At 32.4% G+C, this 19,960-nt stretch overlaps 3 protein-coding genes across 3 annotated transcripts; 1 reads left to right on the top strand and 2 right to left on the bottom strand.

Moving 5' to 3' along the window:
- The first annotated feature begins 2,226 nt into the window (after positions 1-2,226).
- On the top strand, positions 2,227-6,478 carry LOC137807855 (serine/threonine-protein kinase 52). Its single transcript, XM_068608684.2, has 6 exons — positions 2,227-2,791; positions 3,307-3,428; positions 4,848-5,044; positions 5,145-5,319; positions 5,672-5,806; positions 5,924-6,478. The coding sequence occupies exons 1-6, from the start codon at positions 2,467-2,469 to the stop codon at positions 6,128-6,130; spliced, it is 1,161 nt and encodes a 386-aa protein (XP_068464785.1). The 5' UTR covers positions 2,227-2,466; the 3' UTR covers positions 6,131-6,478.
- Positions 6,479-9,119: 2,641 nt separating this feature from the next.
- ATVEX1 (Nodulin MtN3 family protein) lies at positions 9,120-10,976 on the bottom strand. The gene is made up of 6 exons (XM_068608685.1): positions 10,863-10,976; positions 10,421-10,457; positions 10,121-10,337; positions 9,865-10,026; positions 9,597-9,716; positions 9,120-9,509 (listed from the first exon to the last, which is right to left on the bottom strand). The coding sequence occupies exons 1-6, from the start codon at positions 10,903-10,905 to the stop codon at positions 9,399-9,401; spliced, it is 690 nt and encodes a 229-aa protein (XP_068464786.1). The 5' UTR covers positions 10,906-10,976; the 3' UTR covers positions 9,120-9,398.
- Positions 10,977-14,678: 3,702 nt separating this feature from the next.
- LOC137807853 (U-box domain-containing protein 19) lies at positions 14,679-17,287 on the bottom strand. The gene has a single exon (XM_068608681.2). It carries the CDS (start codon positions 16,968-16,970, stop codon positions 14,922-14,924), a length of 2,049 nt encoding a protein of 682 aa, XP_068464782.2. The 5' UTR covers positions 16,971-17,287; the 3' UTR covers positions 14,679-14,921.
- Between the last annotated feature and the right edge of the window lie 2,673 nt (positions 17,288-19,960).

The raw sequence follows: 19,960 nt of genomic DNA, 5'->3' as shown, positions 1-19,960 counted from the left end.
AATATTTAATAAAAAATGATATATTGAAATGAAATGTATTTGGATTGATGAGAGTAACAATTAGTTAGATGAGTCATCAATGAAAGAATAAATATAAGTTTTACTAATTTTCAAATTACATTATTTTCACTTTTTTTTGAGGAGGAAATATTTTGTTAAACCTACACAAAAATACTTATCTCCTTAGCTAGTAGGAACTAATTTTGTTCACTGTTTAATATTTTTTTTCTTGTGTGTCTTATTTTTATTTCATTATTCTACTTTTAACATAAAAGTAATTTTAGCGGTAAAAGTGTTATAAGTAATTTAAATATGAATAAGATGATTTTGCAGTCACAATTGGCAACTCTGCATTGAATTAGTATCCTAAAATTTAGTCAACTGATTTGGTGATTAAACAGTCTACTCTATCATGTTTTTTAATGAATGATAAAGTTGAACACTCAAATTTCCTGAAGCATGGGAGAACATCACAATACATTTCCCAAAAAAACATGACAACATGTGAGTATGTAATTTCTTTAATTTTATTTTAGACATATAAAGTTGAATTAAAACCATGATTAATATATTCTTATCTTATTTTAAGAAATAGATTAATTTTCAGTTTTTAAGTAAACATGGAACAAAAGCAAGCTTTGTTAATTTCAATAAATACAAATGTCACATAATTTATTGTCTCATATATTTACTTCACCTAATTGTCTCTTACCTTAATACCATGTAATGAAATAGTAATAATTAGGTATGTGTTTATTTGTATGTTTGGATTAGACTTGAAAAATAAAATTTAAGCTAATTAATTTTCATTGAATTAGATTTTTTTTTAAATTTCCACAATGTACAACAATTCAATCCACTCTATCTCATTAGTAATAATTGAGGCAACCTAAAAAAATAAAAAATATCACACATGATTTTTTTAACAAAAAAATGTAAATAACATTTTATATAATGAACTCACTCGAACTAAGTTATAAAAAATTATAAAAATACAATTATGTTAAAAAACTTAATGTATAATAACTACTAAAAAAATATTATTCCATTATTCTGGTTCAAGTTGTTTAAATTTACAAATTATAAATTTAATACTGAAATTATCCATTATCAAATTTAATTAGATTGATTTAGCTTACATCTAATTAAATTATAAATTTTAATCAAATTGTTTTATTCAGTTTAGATTCACCACTTATTAAGATTAATCAAACAAATATATTAATATTTCTTAGTGTGTTGACTGAGATTAACAATAACAAACCTTGTAATTATTATTATTTAAGAGCAGGAAATCCAAATAAGATGATTTAATGATTCCTCATGTGATTTAATAGTTTCACCTAATATTTTAAGAAGTAGAAAAATCAAACTTTATTATTTAAAAAGAACAATTTTTGTTATTATATTAATTTGTGCATGATACTTGATAACTCAATACTTAATTCTAATTTTATTGTATAAACCAGATAGAATACCTTATTTAAAAAATGCTAGATAACCAACTGAATTACATAACATATTATTTTTAATAAATAAGATGAAATTAGAGATATATAGGCTATTGTTATAACAACAAAGGATAATATAAAATATTCATCATCAGATACAAGAGAGGAAATACAGGGGGCGTTAAAGGGCGTTAAAGTAACCAGTATAATTAATTAAAGAAACGTGTTATAAATAATTTAATTAAATATAAATAATTTATATTAATTATATTTTTATTTTAAATTATTTGAATAAAATTTAATATTTATTTATTTAAAAATATTTAGTGTTATTTAAATATTTTGTGTAAGCATAACATTTTCATATTTTAAAAAGTCGACCGACCCAAGTCCCCAATCATGCAAAGCGGCGGGTAAAAAAAACACCGCAAATTATATATTTAAAATTTATGAAGAAAAAGGCAAAAGGAAAAAGAAGTAGAAGTAGTTAAAATAGATAAAGAAGAAAAACTAAATCTTATTTAAAAGATAAAAAATTAATTCAATAATTTAACCAATTACAAAGATAATGATAAAAAGGAACTCAAATTATTGTTATTAGGATAAAAGTTATTTATTTTTATTAATTTTTTTCATAATAGTTATTTTTACTTTTCGCACTCTTATTATTTTTCCCTCTATCCAAGTATAGGACCCACTGTGACGAAATAAAACAGAAAGAAAGAAAATACATAATAATTATTATATTTATTAAAAAAAAATAAGAGAAAGGAGTATGTGAATTATTATTATTATTATTATTGAAAGTGGGTCAGAGGGACACGTTATGAGCAGACAGTTCCATGTGGCCACATGGATGAGAGAAAGAGAAAGAGCAAGAAGAAGAAGAGCAAGATCATCAACAACAGCACCATCAAGCAACACACCAACACCAACTGAAACGTCTTAGACCCATAATTCTCTCCCTCTTTTCTTCTTTTTGTTAATTGTGTGGGAGGCACAGAAAAAGAAGAAGATGAAGGAAAGCAGTGATGGGTTTGTGAGAGCCGATCAGATTGATCTGAAGAGCATAGATGAACAGTTGGAGAGGCACCTCAACAAGGTGCTCACCATAGACAAAAAAAAGCGCTCTGATGAGGACGAAGATGCTGATCAGGTTCATGTTCACACCAGTGCCACTGCCTCTCCCAAATTCAGACCTGCCTCTACTAGGCTAAGCTTGAAGAAGCAGAAGCAGGAGTGGGAGATTGATCCTTCTAAACTCATCATCAAGAGTGTCATAGCTCGTGGCACTTTTGGGACTGTCCATCGTGGTATCTATGATACCCAAGATGTTGCTGGTTAGTTATTTCTTTCAACGGATCCATATTTACTTATCAGATTCAGATGCATAATTCCCCTCTCACCAAACTTCAAGTGGGAGGAGTTTCTTTAAATATATCTCTTAAGCAGCGATCTTTTTACTAGTGGGTTAACTGTTTAATTTGCATGAATAAACATCCATGGATGCAGTTGTAAAAGCTCTTAATTTCTTCAGCAAAATTGTTACTTGAAGTAAATTACTCCAGTTAATATTTAATCCCTTACTCCACTGGATTTTCTGGAGAAGAGTTGACTTTTAGAATGATTTAGTGTAGAGTTAAATTTATGGGAATAATAGTAAAAGTTGGGATTGGGCTTTTACTGTCATAAAATTCAAGTGACCCCATTGTGGATTTGGTCTTGTTGTGTGGTAAATATAATAAATATGGTGTTTTTTTTTGTTTCAGTGGTTATTTATTCTTTGGGTAGAATTTCTGGTTTCCTTTTCCTGTGTTTACCTGATCAACAGTTATTGTGATTACTTAATGTTCAGTGAAATTGTTGGACTGGGGTGAAGAAGGACAAAGGACAGAAGCAGAAATTGCTTCCCTGAGGGCAGCGTTCACACAGGAAGTTGTTGTTTGGCATAAACTTGATCATCCCAATGTTACAAAGGTTGATTTCAATTTTTTGACATAAGTTTATTTTTATTTGTGTAATTGTCATTATAATATGTTGAGCTTGTTGTTTCATAGTTGTGTATGTTAATATTATCTTATTTTATTTTGGGTGGAGGGATCCATCCAAACAAAGAATTTCCTGTCATCTCAGGTCCTATGAATTTGTATTATCAGCTGAGGGTTCATCCCACTTTTCCACTTTTCTTCTATATCCTCCTTTCCCTTACATTCAACTAGAATTTGCTTGAAATTGTAGAAGGACTTTCTTTTGTGCAGTTGAGGGCTACTATTATTGTCCGTGTTGTTTGAAAAATACATGCACTTTGTTTTAAGAACACGAGGTATGCAGTTAGCCTACTGTATCTTTATTGGAAAAAATACTGAAATATGAGAAGTACAAGTATTTTATGGAGCGGAAATTATACGATTCGTATAAAATTTAAGTTTCTTCACGACATATGAGCTTAACTGTCCTAGATATGTTTTTCTTTCATATTGTTTCTCTGTCTATAATCTGATATTGCTGGTAGAGAATATTCAGAGATACACTGCCTGCATTAACTTTTGGTGGCATTATTTGCGGATACTAACCTTATTAACGAGATACAGTGCTCGAATTCCATAGTTTTTAGATAATCTTTAGTTCAATGCACTTTAATACATTTGGAGTTTATTTCTTTCATTTTTCAAAAAGCAGTTTTGTGGAGACCGCTGACTGTAACGTAGCCTATCCTTTATGAGTTGATTATAGAACACACAACTTAACTACAACCTTTCCAGCTGAAGTGTGGGGCTCTTAATTTATAACTTGTTAATCTGTTTTATACTCTGTTGATGAAAAAAATGAATACTAATATCTTTAAATAGAACGGAGTCGGTTTTGACATATGCTTATTCTATACATTAATCATAGAAAATTCAGTTTGTCATGAACTCGAACTTTTTTACAATGAATGGTGAAAACAACTATGAATAGACTTTTTTCCATTTGGTTCAGCATCCATGGTTCTGTTGAACAAAGATTTTAAATAAATAAACCAGCCTGCCAGCATTTTTTGAAATTTACTTGCAATGAAAGCTTTTAATCTTCAGACTTCTATTGTTTTTGGGCAACCTTTTCCTTGGAAAAGTTTATCTGTCTATTGTCACATTCTCCTCAAAATGAACATAAACCTTTTCTAACTCAAGAAAAGATACCCTGTATCTTCATTAGACTCAATTTCATTCACTTGGTATGTAGGTGTGGAGCACGAGCCTCTTCCTCCCCCCCTAGTGCCTGTTTTGCTTTCTCATCATGACATTTTCTCTTTCTTGTTCAATCTTTTGATATTTTCAGTTGATTTGTTTTTCTCTCTTTCCAAAGGGTATTATTTTCTACCCAATATTTTTAAACCATTTACATTTCCATGTTTAGTTTATAGGAGCAACAATGGGGTCTTCAGAATTGCAGATACAAACTGATAATGGTCTAATTGGCATGCCAAGCAATGTCTGTTGTGTTGTTGTGGAGTATCTCGCTGGAGGAAATCTGAAATCATTCCTAATAAAGAACAGGAGGAGGAAGCTAGCTTTTAAGATTGTCATTCAGCTGGCACTTGATCTTGCAAGAGGGTATCTATCTATTTATTTTCCCTGGTTTAGCAGGTTGGGAACTATAATTCTCGTAATTTTTGTGTGCAACTACTCAACTTGAATTCACTTGGTTTTACAGGCTGAGTTATCTTCACTCTCAGAAGATTGTCCATAGAGATGTTAAGACAGAGAACATGCTGTTGGATAAGACACGCACAGTTAAAATTGCTGATTTTGGGGTTGCACGTGTTGAGGCATCAAATCCTAACGATATGACTGGGGAGACTGGTACTCTTGGTTATATGGCTCCAGAGGTGAGTAGTCAATACCTGTACAATCCTTTACAAATTAGATATTGTTGTACTAGTGTGTGACACAGTGGAAGTCTTAGTGCAAAGGCATGCTGTGTACCAATAGATTTCAAGTGATGGGGAATTAGCATATCCTGTCCCAATATTTCATCTAAGTGAGGATAGGTGTTTCCAATTTTCATGTCAATCCTATAGTTATTCAATGAGGGTAAATGACGATTTTCATGTGGAGCATATAGTGTGAAACTGTGAATAAGAGAAGAAAAATATGAGATAAAAATATTTAATTGATCAAAGAGAAAAATCCTTGCAATTGAATATTTAATTTTATTTTCCCATCGGGGATGGTTTACAGGTTTTAAACGGCAACCCCTATAACAGGAAATGTGATGTGTACAGTTTCGGCATCTGTTTATGGGAAATATATTGTTGTGACATGCCATATCCTGACCTAAGTTTCTCAGAAATTACATCAGCTGTTGTTCGCCAGGTATATTTTCTTCTCTGTTTTGATTGATTTTCTAACTTGAGAAGTACCTGTTTATCACTGTGTTTAGTGTCTGTGAATCCATTATAATTATATTACTATGTTCTGTTGGAATTTTAGAATTTAAGACCAGAAATGCCAAGATGTTGCCCAAGTTCTCTGGCAAATGTAATGAAGAAATGCTGGGATGCCACTCCAGATAAGCGGCCAGAGATGGATGAGGTAGTTTCCATGCTGGAGGCCATTGACACAACCAAAGGTGGAGGGATGATCCCCCATGATCAGCAGCAGGGTTGTTTTTGCTTCCGCAAGCATAGAGGGCCTTGAAGGTTTATTCGTTAGTCTTGCAAACAATTTGGTTATAGTGATTTTTCACTATTTGAAGAATCAATTTGTATCTATAGTGAGAAAGCAGTATTTGGATACTAGATGAGACAAATACACAGTAAGGGGTACAGTACAGGTAGGACGAGCTGGTGACATGTCAATATGTTGGGTGTGTAAAACTGTACCTCTGATTTTCTTTTACCTTTTTCCCCACATTGGTTTGGGTTCTGTGGGTATGAGTATTACTTTCTGCTTGGCAATGTTGCCGGATTTGACTTGTAACTTGCAGGATCTTCATTATACTATTACATACTCGCAATCATAATTGATGATATTAAGTTGGATCCATTTGCTTTCAAAATAATACTTGCTTTTATTAAACCAGAAATAAAACCTTTTTGGTCACTTGAATACAAGTTCTTTTCAAAGAAAAAAACTCTTAATAGCTTAGAGAACCGTTGTACTCTTCCGTTTTCTTATAATTATCAGATAAAAGTATACAAAAAACTTGAGTTTTCGCACAAGCAAAATGAGTTTCTATGTAGACAAAATGAGTTTTTGCATGAACAAAAAGAAACTATTTTCTTCTACCATCATTGTTCGACCGTTGAAATACAATTTGCTCGCATTTTCTGGTTTAATAACTTTTTAAAAACTTCTTATCTCATCTCTTATAACCTCGTTTGTAATAGTTACAGCATAAGTAATAAGATTGCATATCCATACTTTGAGGTGGTCTTATTCTATTTTTTCTCTATGCCGAACCCACCTGAAGTGGCGAATACCGAACTTCTCTTTTGTGATTGGACTTTGATCGTCTTTTCCGTTATTGGTTCAAAAACACCATTACTACTCAATGCTATTTTTTTTCAAGACTTCATCTCAAATTCTAATATCTCTAGTAGTGTGTTTGCATGAGGTAGTTTAAGAGAGTAATTCATTTATTTGATGAATTTAAAATTTTTGAGAGTAAAATGAGTTGTTTGCATGAGAAAATTAAAAGGAAATTGATGCAGTTGCACGCACGAAACAATAAAAAGATCTGAAATTGTGAATTAGATTTGTTTTGTTTAGGAGACTTTCAATATTCAGACAAGATCAGAACAAATTTATTGAATTGATCATGAATGATATGATATTCTTTGACAATAATATTTTTGTTTTGTGGATTTTTTATATATTAATATAAATCTTAATTTTCTTTTTAACAGTTTGATGAAATTTAATATATTCTATTGAACAATTTGACATATTAATTTGAGTTACTATTACGAAAAAGATGTTATGAGCTATGAAATATCAGTGAAACTAGTAATTACAAATACATGATAATCAATCATTCATACAATCATAAACTAAAAATTAAGTCAAAGTGACAATAGTGAATCACTTGATTATTTTATTTTGTTTTCTTCACACATGAATATTTTTTTAAGCAAGCTGAGAACAAACATAATTAGTTGGTAACATTACAAATTATAATTTATATACATATTTATTTATTTATTTAGAGATGACTGAAGCGTTTGCTGACGAGAAAGAATTGATTGAATACAAACACATTGGAAATAATATCCAAATCATTTAACAAAAATATAGATAAAATTTGTTCGAAAACCATTTTTATTACCGGAAATAAATTATTAAATATTGCCCCCATTAATGTAATTAGTGTATTTATTATACTCTAATTTAATCTGCTTGCTTTTACTTATCATAATTAAATTGAAATTATATTAAAAAAATACAATAATATAAAAAAATATAGTAAATTAAAATGACTTGAATTGTTAACTTTAATACTGTGATAGATTAGATTTTTTTTCCTTTTCTCGATCCTATTTTGACTATTACCAAAATAGTGGGCAAGTGTTTCAAGTGCTATCAAAGAAAATTGTGAAAACACTACTGAAAACAAATTTGATGGGATTGTTGACGTGCTAATTTTATTAAATAGATTTGATGTCTGCTTAACCTTTATGCGAAAAGGAACCGTGCATGAAATGGTGTTAGGGTAGCCGTGATTTGGAGTATTTGAAATCAAAGGAATTTAGTGATCTTTAAAGAAAGGAAGGTAGGTGTGGATGCAGAAGAAATTTTTAATCTGACGTAGTTACAAACTTGGTCTGAGAAGAAAAATAACAAATTTTAGTTTTTCCTTCTTTGATTAGGTGCTTTATTCTTTAAATTGTTTATATTCCTTATGTTGATATAGGTCTGGGGATGAGGTTTTATGCTGTTCTCTGTTGTTAGTGTGGTGCTTTTTAAGGTTTTTAAAACTGTGTAATTGTTACAGGAAAATGCTGGAAATCAGGAAAGAGTGTAAGAGGCAATGGAGGGAGGGTCTGTTTTGCATCAAAGACTCTCTTCCCCGATGCTGTATATGTGGGTAAGATGTGCAGGGGAATTTTTCTATTGGCTGTGGTGAATATTAAGATCTTTGTATGCAGGAAGGAAGGTGCTCAAAGGTTCTGGTGCAGGTGAAAAGAAGAATGCAGCAGCAAAAGGGCAGAGGAGGAACCTGTTTTCTATCACTAACAGTGTGCTTTTTTGTAATAACAGGGCAGAAATACTTTGTGAAATTTAAAACTTGTTAGTGCTGGTTTGATCATTATGCAGATGTGATGCATAATCTGTTATCCATTGTCAGTGGGAGAGTTGCTAGAAGCCTTAGAATTTCTTGACCTTCATGTTTAGTTATATTAGTATGATATGCTTTGTTGTTTTTTAAGTTAGGAGGTTATGTTTATAAGCTTATGTTTGGAATGTGGTTGAGTCACATTGAATGCCAATTTCCTTTATGAGAAGGGTTTATATTAAACTTGCATTCAAAAGTGAGAATCACGCACCAAATAACTGAAGACCTTTATCAATTTGAAAGCTAATTAATAATACGGCTGATTCTACCTTTTTTCTTGTATCCTACATAATACTTCACATACATCATTAAGAACAAGTGTGTTTCAAAAAGAATGTTGAGAAGCATAACTAAGAATAGTGTTTGAAGTTTCAAACCAAAAATATCCCCATCAGCTCAAATGAGCGTATACATCATTAAAGCCAACAACAATCCTCTTCAAGACACCAATGCTGTAATTTTAAAACTACAACATAAATTAAACATGGGACTTTTTTTAAAAAACCATCGTCAAAAGCTTTGAAAAAAGTCTTGTAACTTTATGTTAAAACAAACTCTTATTCTTTAAGGAGAGGTGCAGCTTCATTTTGTCCCTTGACTTTGTATCTTGTCTCAGTCTCCAAGTAGAAATCATATGTTACTGCTGGTCTCATCTTCTTCATCCCAGTTGGTTGATTTATAGTACATAACATAGAGGATGAGCTGTGTCAACCCAGAAAGTGTTCCCAACCCATTGGGAATCTGGCATTTAAAAAACTTAGTCAATTAGTTATATATCATGAATATATAATATTACCTAAAATCATTCATTTGAAAAATAATAATTACCACAATGAACGGATCCCACTTAAGCAAGGCATAGGCTGTCCAGACAATTCCATTGGCGAAGTTGGTGAATGAAAGTAAGAAAGGCATATACTTCACGCTCTTCGTTCGAATTACTTGTCGCTGCTCTTTTTTATGGGGTTCAAATGAAAACAAAAATAAATAAAAAATAAACCTAACTATTATCATATATATATATATATACATAAATATATCCATGTTTAAATATTTAAGAAAATAAAAAAATTTGCAGAATTAGGATTACACGTACCATGACAGTCAAGGGAGAAAAATACATGAGGATGTTGAAGACTATGCATATAGGTCCAACAATCACCTTTCTTTCTTTGGGGGTGTGAACAAAGGTCATCACTAAAAACACCAGTAACGCAATGAAGATTATTTCAGCAAGGAAGATTAGCATGATCTTCCTCTGAAATTGTTAAAAAACATCAGTTAATTAGGGAGTTAAGAATATATAATTACATTAAGTTAAATTAAGAGGCCTTGCTATTTTTTTTTCTCACCCTCTTGTTCCAGGGTGAGTATACAAAGAAGACCGTAGTGTAGAAGATTTCAAGGAAGAACCCAAATGAATTGATTGAGATCACAAGAGTGTTATCTGGGGTTACGAAGGGCAATCCATAAAATGCCCACACTCCACAATTCAATATAGTTGCAATGTAAGGATCTGGCTTGAAATTTTGCACTGATTTTGACTTGAATATTGATATAAATGTAGGTCTGCAAATTACAATTCCAAATATATCACCAATTCTTATGGCTACAATGTTATCATTTAGAATGGAGAAAGAAAGAGAGATTACACGGGGGACATGAATAAACCAAAAGAGATCACATTTCCTGCAACAAATAATAACAGTCATTAATCAGTTACCTTATAAGCTGAATTGTTCATCTACATTACATGAAGTAATAGTCACAATGCCAATGTATCATTACCAAATTCTAAATGTCATATACACTGTCACATGTTCATACACCTCAAAAGAATTATTATCATAACATAACATGCCTCATTCATCAAAATACTAAATCTCTCTCAGCTGTTATCAACAAGTGAAATACAGACAATGGATTTAGAAAGTGTTAACTAGATTGCTCCTTGAATGTCCTTCTTTGTTTTTCGTAACTATATTAGATGAAACGACCACTTTAAAAGCATTCAGAAACTACCTTGTTCTTTCATGGCAAAATAAAATACAAACTAAAAAAACATGAAATGGTCTAAGATTTTTGTGGACAAACCAATTATTCCAACAGCAGTTCTTATTGTATTGGTGTTAACCATGGCTACAACATCCAAAGAATAAACTGATCACAGAAGATGGTGAAGAGCAAACTAGGAAAAAGTACAGTAAAATTTGATTGAAGGGAAGTTCTTTTAGCGTTTTTAGTTAAAACTGTGGCATATATATAAGTTATCCAAAGATTCAACCAATTATGGGTTGTGCTGACCCCAAGAAACTAGGTTTGATTTGCAGACTTGTCAACTTGCGTTTCAGCCACAAGCATGTACTCTTTATACGGAACTCTCTGTTCAACTAACTAACTGTCAGCATTTGCCACAAACATAAAAACAAGAGGTTTAGAATTTCTAAGGATAAATTTATTTTACATTTGTTTTTCTAAGCGGATGATAGGATTTGTACAGTAAAAAAAACAGGAACGACTTTCTTTTTACGGTATGTTATGGGATTAATTATAACCCTCTCATAGAATAAGCTCAAATATGTATAAGCTAAAGTTTTGGAAATTTAACTCTCATATTTACTAATATTAAAAATAAAATGTGAAACCAAGTCAAATGTCATAACATTAAATTCAACAATGTACAATATCCATTAAATATTTAATAATAAATGTAATGAATTAAAATAGATGGACCACCATGAACTAAATGATAAAATGTTACAGCCTAGTCATTTTCTATCTTCTAATACTTTACTAAAATTATAGGAAGAAGAGTATTTGGGATATTTTTGTCTCTTTCTTTTGGCTAAATGATAATTATAAGTGTGGAAATTTAAAAATTAGTCTTTGTAAGAAAAATCAAATCATTTTCTAGCAAGTCTTTTACTCTGGTTGCCACCTCATCACGGACCAAATTCAAGTGTTTTAAAAATATGTTTTTGCTTTATCAGATTAATAATATATATGAATGGTTTAAAACAAGTTTTTCTCTTTCTTGTGTCTCTTATTTTTCTTTCGTGATTTTTTTCTTTATTTTTTTCTCCCTAGTTTAGCGTCTCTTTTTTTTTTATTCATGTTGTTAATACTTTTTTTATTTCTTTTTCTATTTTCCTTCTTCATATTTCTTTCTTTTTCAAATTTTAATAAAATGTGCTTTCATGAACTTCTAAATTTACGACATCATCTTCGTGTTTTGTTTTTCTTCTTCTTTCTTTTTTCTTCTTCATTGTCCCTTTTTCATCCCTCCGTATATAAAATACAAAATTTAACCAGGTATACACATTTACAAATTACAAAATCACCTCCCTCATATCCCATCTATAATCTGAGACTTTTACTTTATACTACCGTGGTTCAGTAACCCAACTAATACATTTTTGTTTAACAATCCACATTCCAACTGTGGCTTCATTGGTTTTTCATCACAGATCCAAACTCCTCTATAAGATACAGGTACTACCCTTGCTGTTGCAGAATCACCACCATGGTGAGGATTAGTTGTGGAGAAAGGCTCACACAGTGTCATAATAGTTGTGATAAGTTGTAAGGTGTTCTTTATTCAATCCTTATTGCTGATAAAAAAAAAAAAAAAAGCCCTTCCTCCCCAAATGTTTGAAGCCATCATAAAATAAAGTATGCTTGAAACATAAATGCCTCTATGGCTAATTTCAATAAACATGTTACATTTCCTTACATAAAACCATAGTTAACACAAATAATTTAACAAACAAGATCATTCAAATCTCCATCCAAACCAAGTATAATATAATTTTGTTAGTGTAATCATGTTAAGTATAATACAAGAAATTCATTAAATAACAATTAAATTTAGATAAAAAAAATAATTAGTTACTATAATAACTAAATTAAATACTATTTTAAAGACTAAAAAATTATTAGTATATAAAGTGGTTTATATTATTATTAAAAATTTATAAAATGGTTTCTAAATTGTTGTCAAAATTAGCTACCAAAGTTTTAGCTACTAATATTTTAGATTCTAAATTGATCTCAATTAGTTTTTTAGAGACTAATTTAGAATCTAAGATATTAGTAGATAAAACCTTGGTAGCTAATGGTTAGATATCAATTTAAAAAATATTTTATAAATTTTTATTAGTAATAGAAACTATTTTAGATACCAATAATTTTTTGAGTCTCTAAAATGGTCTCTCATTTAATCTGGTAGTAACTAATTATTTTAGTATCTAAAATTAATTGCAATTTTATGATTTTCTTGTAGTGATAATTGTTTCTCTCGTATCTCTTGATAAGGGCAAACACAATTAACTCTATAAATTTTAACCATCACCTAAAAGAAGAATTTCTAATAATATTTCTTTCTAAATCATATTATTAAAAGAAAAGTCATTAAATAACAACTAATTTAAAGACAAAAAATAATTAGTCGTTATATTAATTTAGAGCAACAATTTTACACAGGACACAATAACTTTATGTGATTATCATCTATTTTAAAATTGTTTGATTTAAAAGCACAAAATGGATGGACTAATACAAGTTTCATTGAATTGTTGAAGTTGTTTGATAACTTTCTACGACAAGTGCACCGCGTTTGTCAGAAGTAATAATTGTCCCTAAAAACAGATATTGATTCCATAAGGAACAGTGAATTATCAACTAGTGCAGAGCATCTAAGAAGACGACTATGGTAAATAGTCGTCCTTGTATATGATAATTTTTTTAGTACATTCTGTTTAATGTTAATTCTCATCTAAATTAACATGTTTCAATTATAACCTAGCCAGACAAATACATAAATTCAGAGAATCAAATTATATATATTGATAAAGGTCTATTACAAACACTAATAACATATATCTTTACCTATATTCCTATCTATCTAAATCCTAAACCCTAAAAATTTAAAACACCACAAACCTTGTGTGTGAAGACAATGGTGGTGGTGAAGAGTGGCGACAACGACAACAACAACGACGACGATGAAGCAAATGAAGGCACAACGAAAACATAAAAAACAGTGTTGAAGGCAATGAAATAGTAGGAATGAGGACCTTCACAACAATGACAGAAAAAAAAACAAATAAGAGAAAAAAAAAAGCAATGGTGAAGAAGAAGTGAAGAACTCGAAAACAACTTACCCAATGTCACAAAAAAGACAATGACTTGAGGAAAACGAAGAAGAAGCAAAGCAAAGAAGAGGAAAACGAAGCGCCAAAACAAAAGAAATATGACAAAGCGTAACTGACGTGTTATGAGTTAGAATAAAAAAAGATTCTATAAGGGCAAATATGAGAAAAAATCGTTTTCTTACAAGAAAACGCTTTGTGTATGAATGCCATAATGTAAAACCGTCCTCTCAGACAAAACTCTTTATTATAAGAAGGCGACTTTACCTTATAGTCGTCTTTAAAGAGTAATTTAATTTAAAAATATCACCACATTGAAGGAATTTAATGTAATATCGAAAAAAAGTATTTTTTTCACTATGAGAATTCTTTCTCACTCATTTTTGTTGCCTCCTCCATGCAATCTTCTGGTCCAATTATTACCCCATATCTTACTTTTTAAAATAATGCATAAGTACTTAATTGACTAAGGTTGTAAAAAAATTATATTTACTTTGTATAAAAGAATTGTGTTGTTTTTATAGTCCTCCCCGAAGTGACGTGCGTTTTAGGAAAGGTAAATACTGAAACATCAAATTGATTTGCCCTTTTCATTTATTTGAACCTCGCAGCGCGCGTTCTTTGATTGTGAAATGATTCACAGCTTTGAATGTCTCCACAGAGAGACCAGAATCGGAAAATTTTTTAAAAAAATAATGAAGAAATCCAGAGTCAAAATTTCATCATCTAGTTTCACACCACTTCAATTCGTAACCAGAGATATACAAAAAAAATTCCAGTATTCATATGAGCTAGGCAAAAGGCTCACTTATTGAAATTAGCTCACGGGCGATAAAAAAGAGCATGGAGCTAATTTCACAAATGTAAAACCTGAGAAAAACCAATGTAACATGTTACAGTATTTAGTATTTACAGAAAAAAAAAAGGATTACGCGTATTGACAGAGGGGAGAAGGGGTTGGTTCCATTCTAGTTTGCAACTGATGAATCAATGGGAACAATAATCACCAAACGTGAAGCGATCGTTCCTGCGGAGGAGAGGAACCTTTGAGTCCAGAAGTTCTGGTCTCGTGGAAGTCCTGTATAACTTTAATCAGGAACCGCGCTTTCTTTGAGCCCTGACAACTCCCACCCGTCACAAGCGAATAAAGCGATGGCATCACCGAAGGGTCCTTCGCCAGAACCGCCACCACCTCCGCCCCAACATTGACGCAAAGTGACAACAAAATCGAAGCAGAGTGCTCTTTCCCCACGCGTGACGTCACAGAACGCAGCATTCCCCTAATCAACGCCAACGCCGAACCTTCAAATATCGCACGCGCCCCGTCAGCATTCTCAGCCAGCGATGCAAGAACCGCCAATGATTCAACCAAAAGCTCCTCCTTATCCGAAGAAGCCAAAATGTGTAGTAGCGCAGGAACCGCACCTGCAGCGATCACCCTTTGGTGATTCCTAGGAAACAAGAGCAACCCGAAAATCGCAACCACAGCGTTCTTTCTCCCGCAGGTTGTTCCTTCCTTAACTAGCTCTACCAAAGCCGGAATCACCTCGGGGTTCTCACCTATTATTTTCCGGTGCTCTTTCACCGAAGAGAGATAAAACATGATGGCAGCAGCTACTTGACGAACTTCTAGGCTAACTCCGTTCTTCAACACGGAGAGAATTACGGTTAGGCCCCCACTGCTTATGATATTATTTTGTCCATTCGGATGCTTAGAGAGCTTCAATAGAGCTGAGATTGCATTCTCTTGAGTGGATTTATCCTTAGATGCAGAGGATAAAAGTTCTAATAGAGGAGGCACTGTTCCCACTTCAATCAAACAAGTTCTATTGAAAATGCTGGTTCTAGCAAGCACACGAATCTCGTAAGCGGCTTTTTGTTTCTCTTCTTGCGTTCCAAACACCAGCCTCTTTGTTAGGAACCACGCTAAAAATTGCATGGCGTGTGCTGCTGTCGGACTACCTGCGGTGATGTTGTGGTTACGGTTAGATGGACTGTTAAGTGAGATTCCATTGTCGATACAGAACTGTTGGATGAGTCTTTTGAGAGATGTGTTGGGAACTAATTCTATGTTCGTCAGCTTCTCCCCTGTTTTGGGACAGGTGGTGTTCCCAGCTTTTAGCCATTTCTTAATGGAGACTCGGTCGTAGGTTTGACCCGTTGAGACCGTCACTGGATCCGTCATCAACTCGAGGGAAATCGGGCAGCGGAAATCTTCTGGATTAACGGACGTCAGTAATGCTAACGTTAACGGAGTCATATCCGTGCTGCACCTCCCTTCGGATTGATTGGTGTCTTCCATAGTTTCGAAAATGACACCTCTGCAGTAACTCAAGAAGCCTACCAAGCTGCTGAGCAACGGAACCTCTCGCTCCTCACGATCGCGACACTCTAAGCTGATTTCTTCTTCTAGGAAATTAATCTCTTTATTGCAATCGTTCCAGGTTCTAATTTGGAGGTAGTCCATGATTCCCTGCATGGAGCTGAGTTCAGGTTCGGTTCCCCTCGCGAACAGACGAAGAACAGCATGGAGAGTTTTACACGCACGCGCGTCGCCGGGGTCCACTTCGAACTTGGCTTTCCGCGCTTGCCTCGTTACTAACTCCGCCAATTCCCTCACTTCGGCGCACACGTCGAAGTCTTGAAGAGGCAAAACGTCGAGGGAGGTGGCGACGGCGCGAATGAGGCCGCGGAACTGGGATGCTACGTGTTGCGATTTGGCAAGCATTAAAAGGCGCGCACCTTGTTGTGTGCAATCTTGAATCAAGAAGTGGATCTTCTGCAAGGCGAAGTGGAGTTCTGCGAGGCAGAGGATGGTGGAGTGAGGGATTGATAAACCCCGGTCTCGAATTTCTTGAAGGAGAACTAAGAGTATGCCGATTTGGCGTATCGTTTCTCGAGCGTTGCGACGTTGTGTAGGGAATAACTGAGGTTGAAAATTGCATACGGACTGAGAAAGAGTTATGAGAGAGGCGAGAAGTGTGGGCGGAGATATGTCGTCGCATGGGTGAACCGCCGGGAATGATAGGATGCGGCGATCCCTTTGAGTCATTGGAGTGAATGAATGAATGAAAGAAGATAAGAGATGGAAGTTTGTGTTTGTCTGGACTTGGAATTCAATAGACACAGGTGTTGGTAGTTGGAAGCAAGCAAAAGCAATTATTATAGGAAGAGGAAGGTTGTGTTGTGCTCAGTGGAGAATCTTCTGGACACGTGGCACTGTATCTAAGAACGGTATTATGACTTCTCTGAGGACTGGGAGGAAAGATTCGTTTGATTAATAGGATTGGGACACGTGGAAGTTTAAGATTCCTGATTATTGTTTTTGTTTTTAACTTGAATGCAGTACTATTATTCTGTTGCCGTGCGTGGTTAGTTTGTTGGCAAAGTAGCAAATGGGTAAGTGGATTTAGATTTGGTTACAGTGAAGTTGAAGTGATGGGTGGTGGGTCCCATTGACCGCCCTAACCTTACCGACAGGTGGATAAACCATGCGCCGACGTTTGCTCCAGACAAATCTAAAGCTGCTGACTAGAATAATCAAAGTCGCGTAACAATTTAATTTCTTTTGCTGACGAGTTCAATCTTTCACTATGTAATTTCAAGCAACCTTCGTTTTTATTTTCCACTGAGTAAATAGTCTTCTTTTTTATATACAAAATATAAATATTTTTTTACTAAGCAGAATCTTATTTTATTATAAATTATTTTATTCGGACCCCTTTTAAAAAAAATGTTTAAATGCTTATAATTTACTTTAGCATACTACTTTAAAAGATAATTATAAAAGAACATTGTTATTACTTAAAAGAAATATAGTCTAATTGAAGTGTCAAGTTTATAATGATAATTAACATGAGTTTTTATAAAAAAATTATCGAAATGAAAAGTGAAAATAAAAATAAAACAAAAGAAGATATTATTTATTATATAAAATAATATAAATTACATAATTAAATTATACACTTACAAATAATTTAATTATTTTAATTTAAATTATTTTTTATTGATCAATCATGATATTAGTAAATTAGTAAGAGTTAATGGTCACACAAAGTATTCTTATTCATTTGCTAACTAGCTTAGCCCTAAATCCTTCTAATTTCTGTTATTTGAACTTTTTTTTCTAATGGATCTATTCTTCATTTCAAGGTTTTAAAGATATTTTCTTTATAATATCTCATAAACGAGTAACGTAATATCTCATATTTATTAAAAAATAGTAAAAATAATTATTCCATTGTTATTTTTAAGGAATCCTAGTTTATTGTAGCTTGGTAGGAATCACAATTTTGTTATTAAAATTTTGGAAGCTTGAGTTAATATTTAGTCCAAATTTGTAGTGTTAAAAATTTGTTTAATACTTATGATTTATTCCAAGAGAATATAAGGATAATTTTCCTATAAATATAACTCGGATAGTAATAATTACAAAATTTAATATTTAATAAAGAAAATAAAAAATGGACATACATGACCTGAATACTTTCTTCCCCAAATGGTAGTTTAAATTATTTGTATATATTTATAAGGTTAAATAGTTTTAAAATAAAGTAAAGAAAATAAATAATTGATAATGTTAAGAAGATCGGTTTTGTTGAAGTGTACGGCATGGTGGTGACACATGAATGAATGCATATGTCCTTATTAAGTGCATAATTAACTTCACATATCGATCTTTGAGGTTTTCCCGCACTGATCTTATTTGTGGTCACACATTCATGCAATGGCTTCTTCAATTACTCGCTAATCCAATTATGATATCTGACCAAACCATCCCAACACCCTTCACGTGGACCAATCACGCTGTGCCTAATATAACGCGTTTCCTTTCTATATCACAATTATTTAACAAACACAATAATAATACCATCGAAGGAAAAGTGTTAGCCATTGCAAATCTGAATTAAAATAAAAGAAATAACGTAAAAAGTCATTGTGGAGAAAATGACAATGCTTTCAACTAAAATTAATAAAATTTGTTCTGCTTTTTTTATGCATCTTCTGAGAACCAAATGAAAACGCTTTGATTGGACATGTGCTAGGTGGAAAGCTATCATTTGAAAGGTAATAATAACTAAATATGATGATAGTGGAGATGGAGGTTGAACAGGCAAAGTGGGTTGTCTTAATTTGTTAAATGAGTTACGTGGTTTATGTATGTGAATGGACAAATGTGTTAGTTATTTACAAATGTTTGTTTGTCCCTTCAAGGTATTTGTTGCTCTGCGAGAGCTGTGCTATTGGTGCTTGGATATTGGAAAATCACTTACCACTGTTCACCACTCTCGCTTTCATGTATTAGGCATAATCTACGCGTTCATAATAATTATAATGAGACGTAACTGCATCCTTTCATTCTTCTGTTGCCACCACCACACGAAATTGGATAATAATAATATAGAACAAACACCTACTACCATTTCACAATTACAAACTTACCCAAACTTTTCAATTTATACACTGTGGTTTAACTGGTTCAAGGGAATTCATGGATACTCGTTTTAATTTCAGACAAAACACTATCTCATTTGTTTTAGAAATGTTATGGCAATTTTCATTTAACTAAAATGTATTACCCGTTGTTATCACTCACCTACCACCATCTTGCCGTAATAGTTCAGGTCATGCTTTCTTTTGGTGTTAAAGCCGATAGACCCATTCAACGACTTTAAAATTATATAATAAGAAAGCGAAAAATGATGTATAAGAAAATGTGGCTTTATTTGTTACTTTTAAAATTAAATATTAAATTATTATAACACTTTAAAATGAATTTAAACATGCACCCCTAGAAGAAAAAAAATCTTTGGATATCTCTGTCAAGCATGTGTGTAGAACATTTTAAGATAATACTTACTGCTAAGATTTTGACATCTAAGTTACATTTGAATAGATATAATTATCTTACCTTATTATTAGATTTGTAAAGTTTGATGAAAATTGAATTGAAGGGTTTATATGGAATATTTGATGAGAATAATTGTGATTGGGATGTTGAAACGTAGATAGTTATTATTGTGGAAGGTCATTGATTGGTTT

This window comes from Phaseolus vulgaris, chromosome 3, assembly GCF_051622355.1.
Source record: "Phaseolus vulgaris cultivar YP4 chromosome 3, ASM5162235v1, whole genome shotgun sequence".
Classification (NCBI taxonomy): Eukaryota; Viridiplantae; Streptophyta; class Magnoliopsida; order Fabales; family Fabaceae; genus Phaseolus; species Phaseolus vulgaris.
The sequence above is the reverse complement of the archived record's forward strand: the minus strand, read 5'-3'. Positions and strand labels throughout refer to the sequence as shown.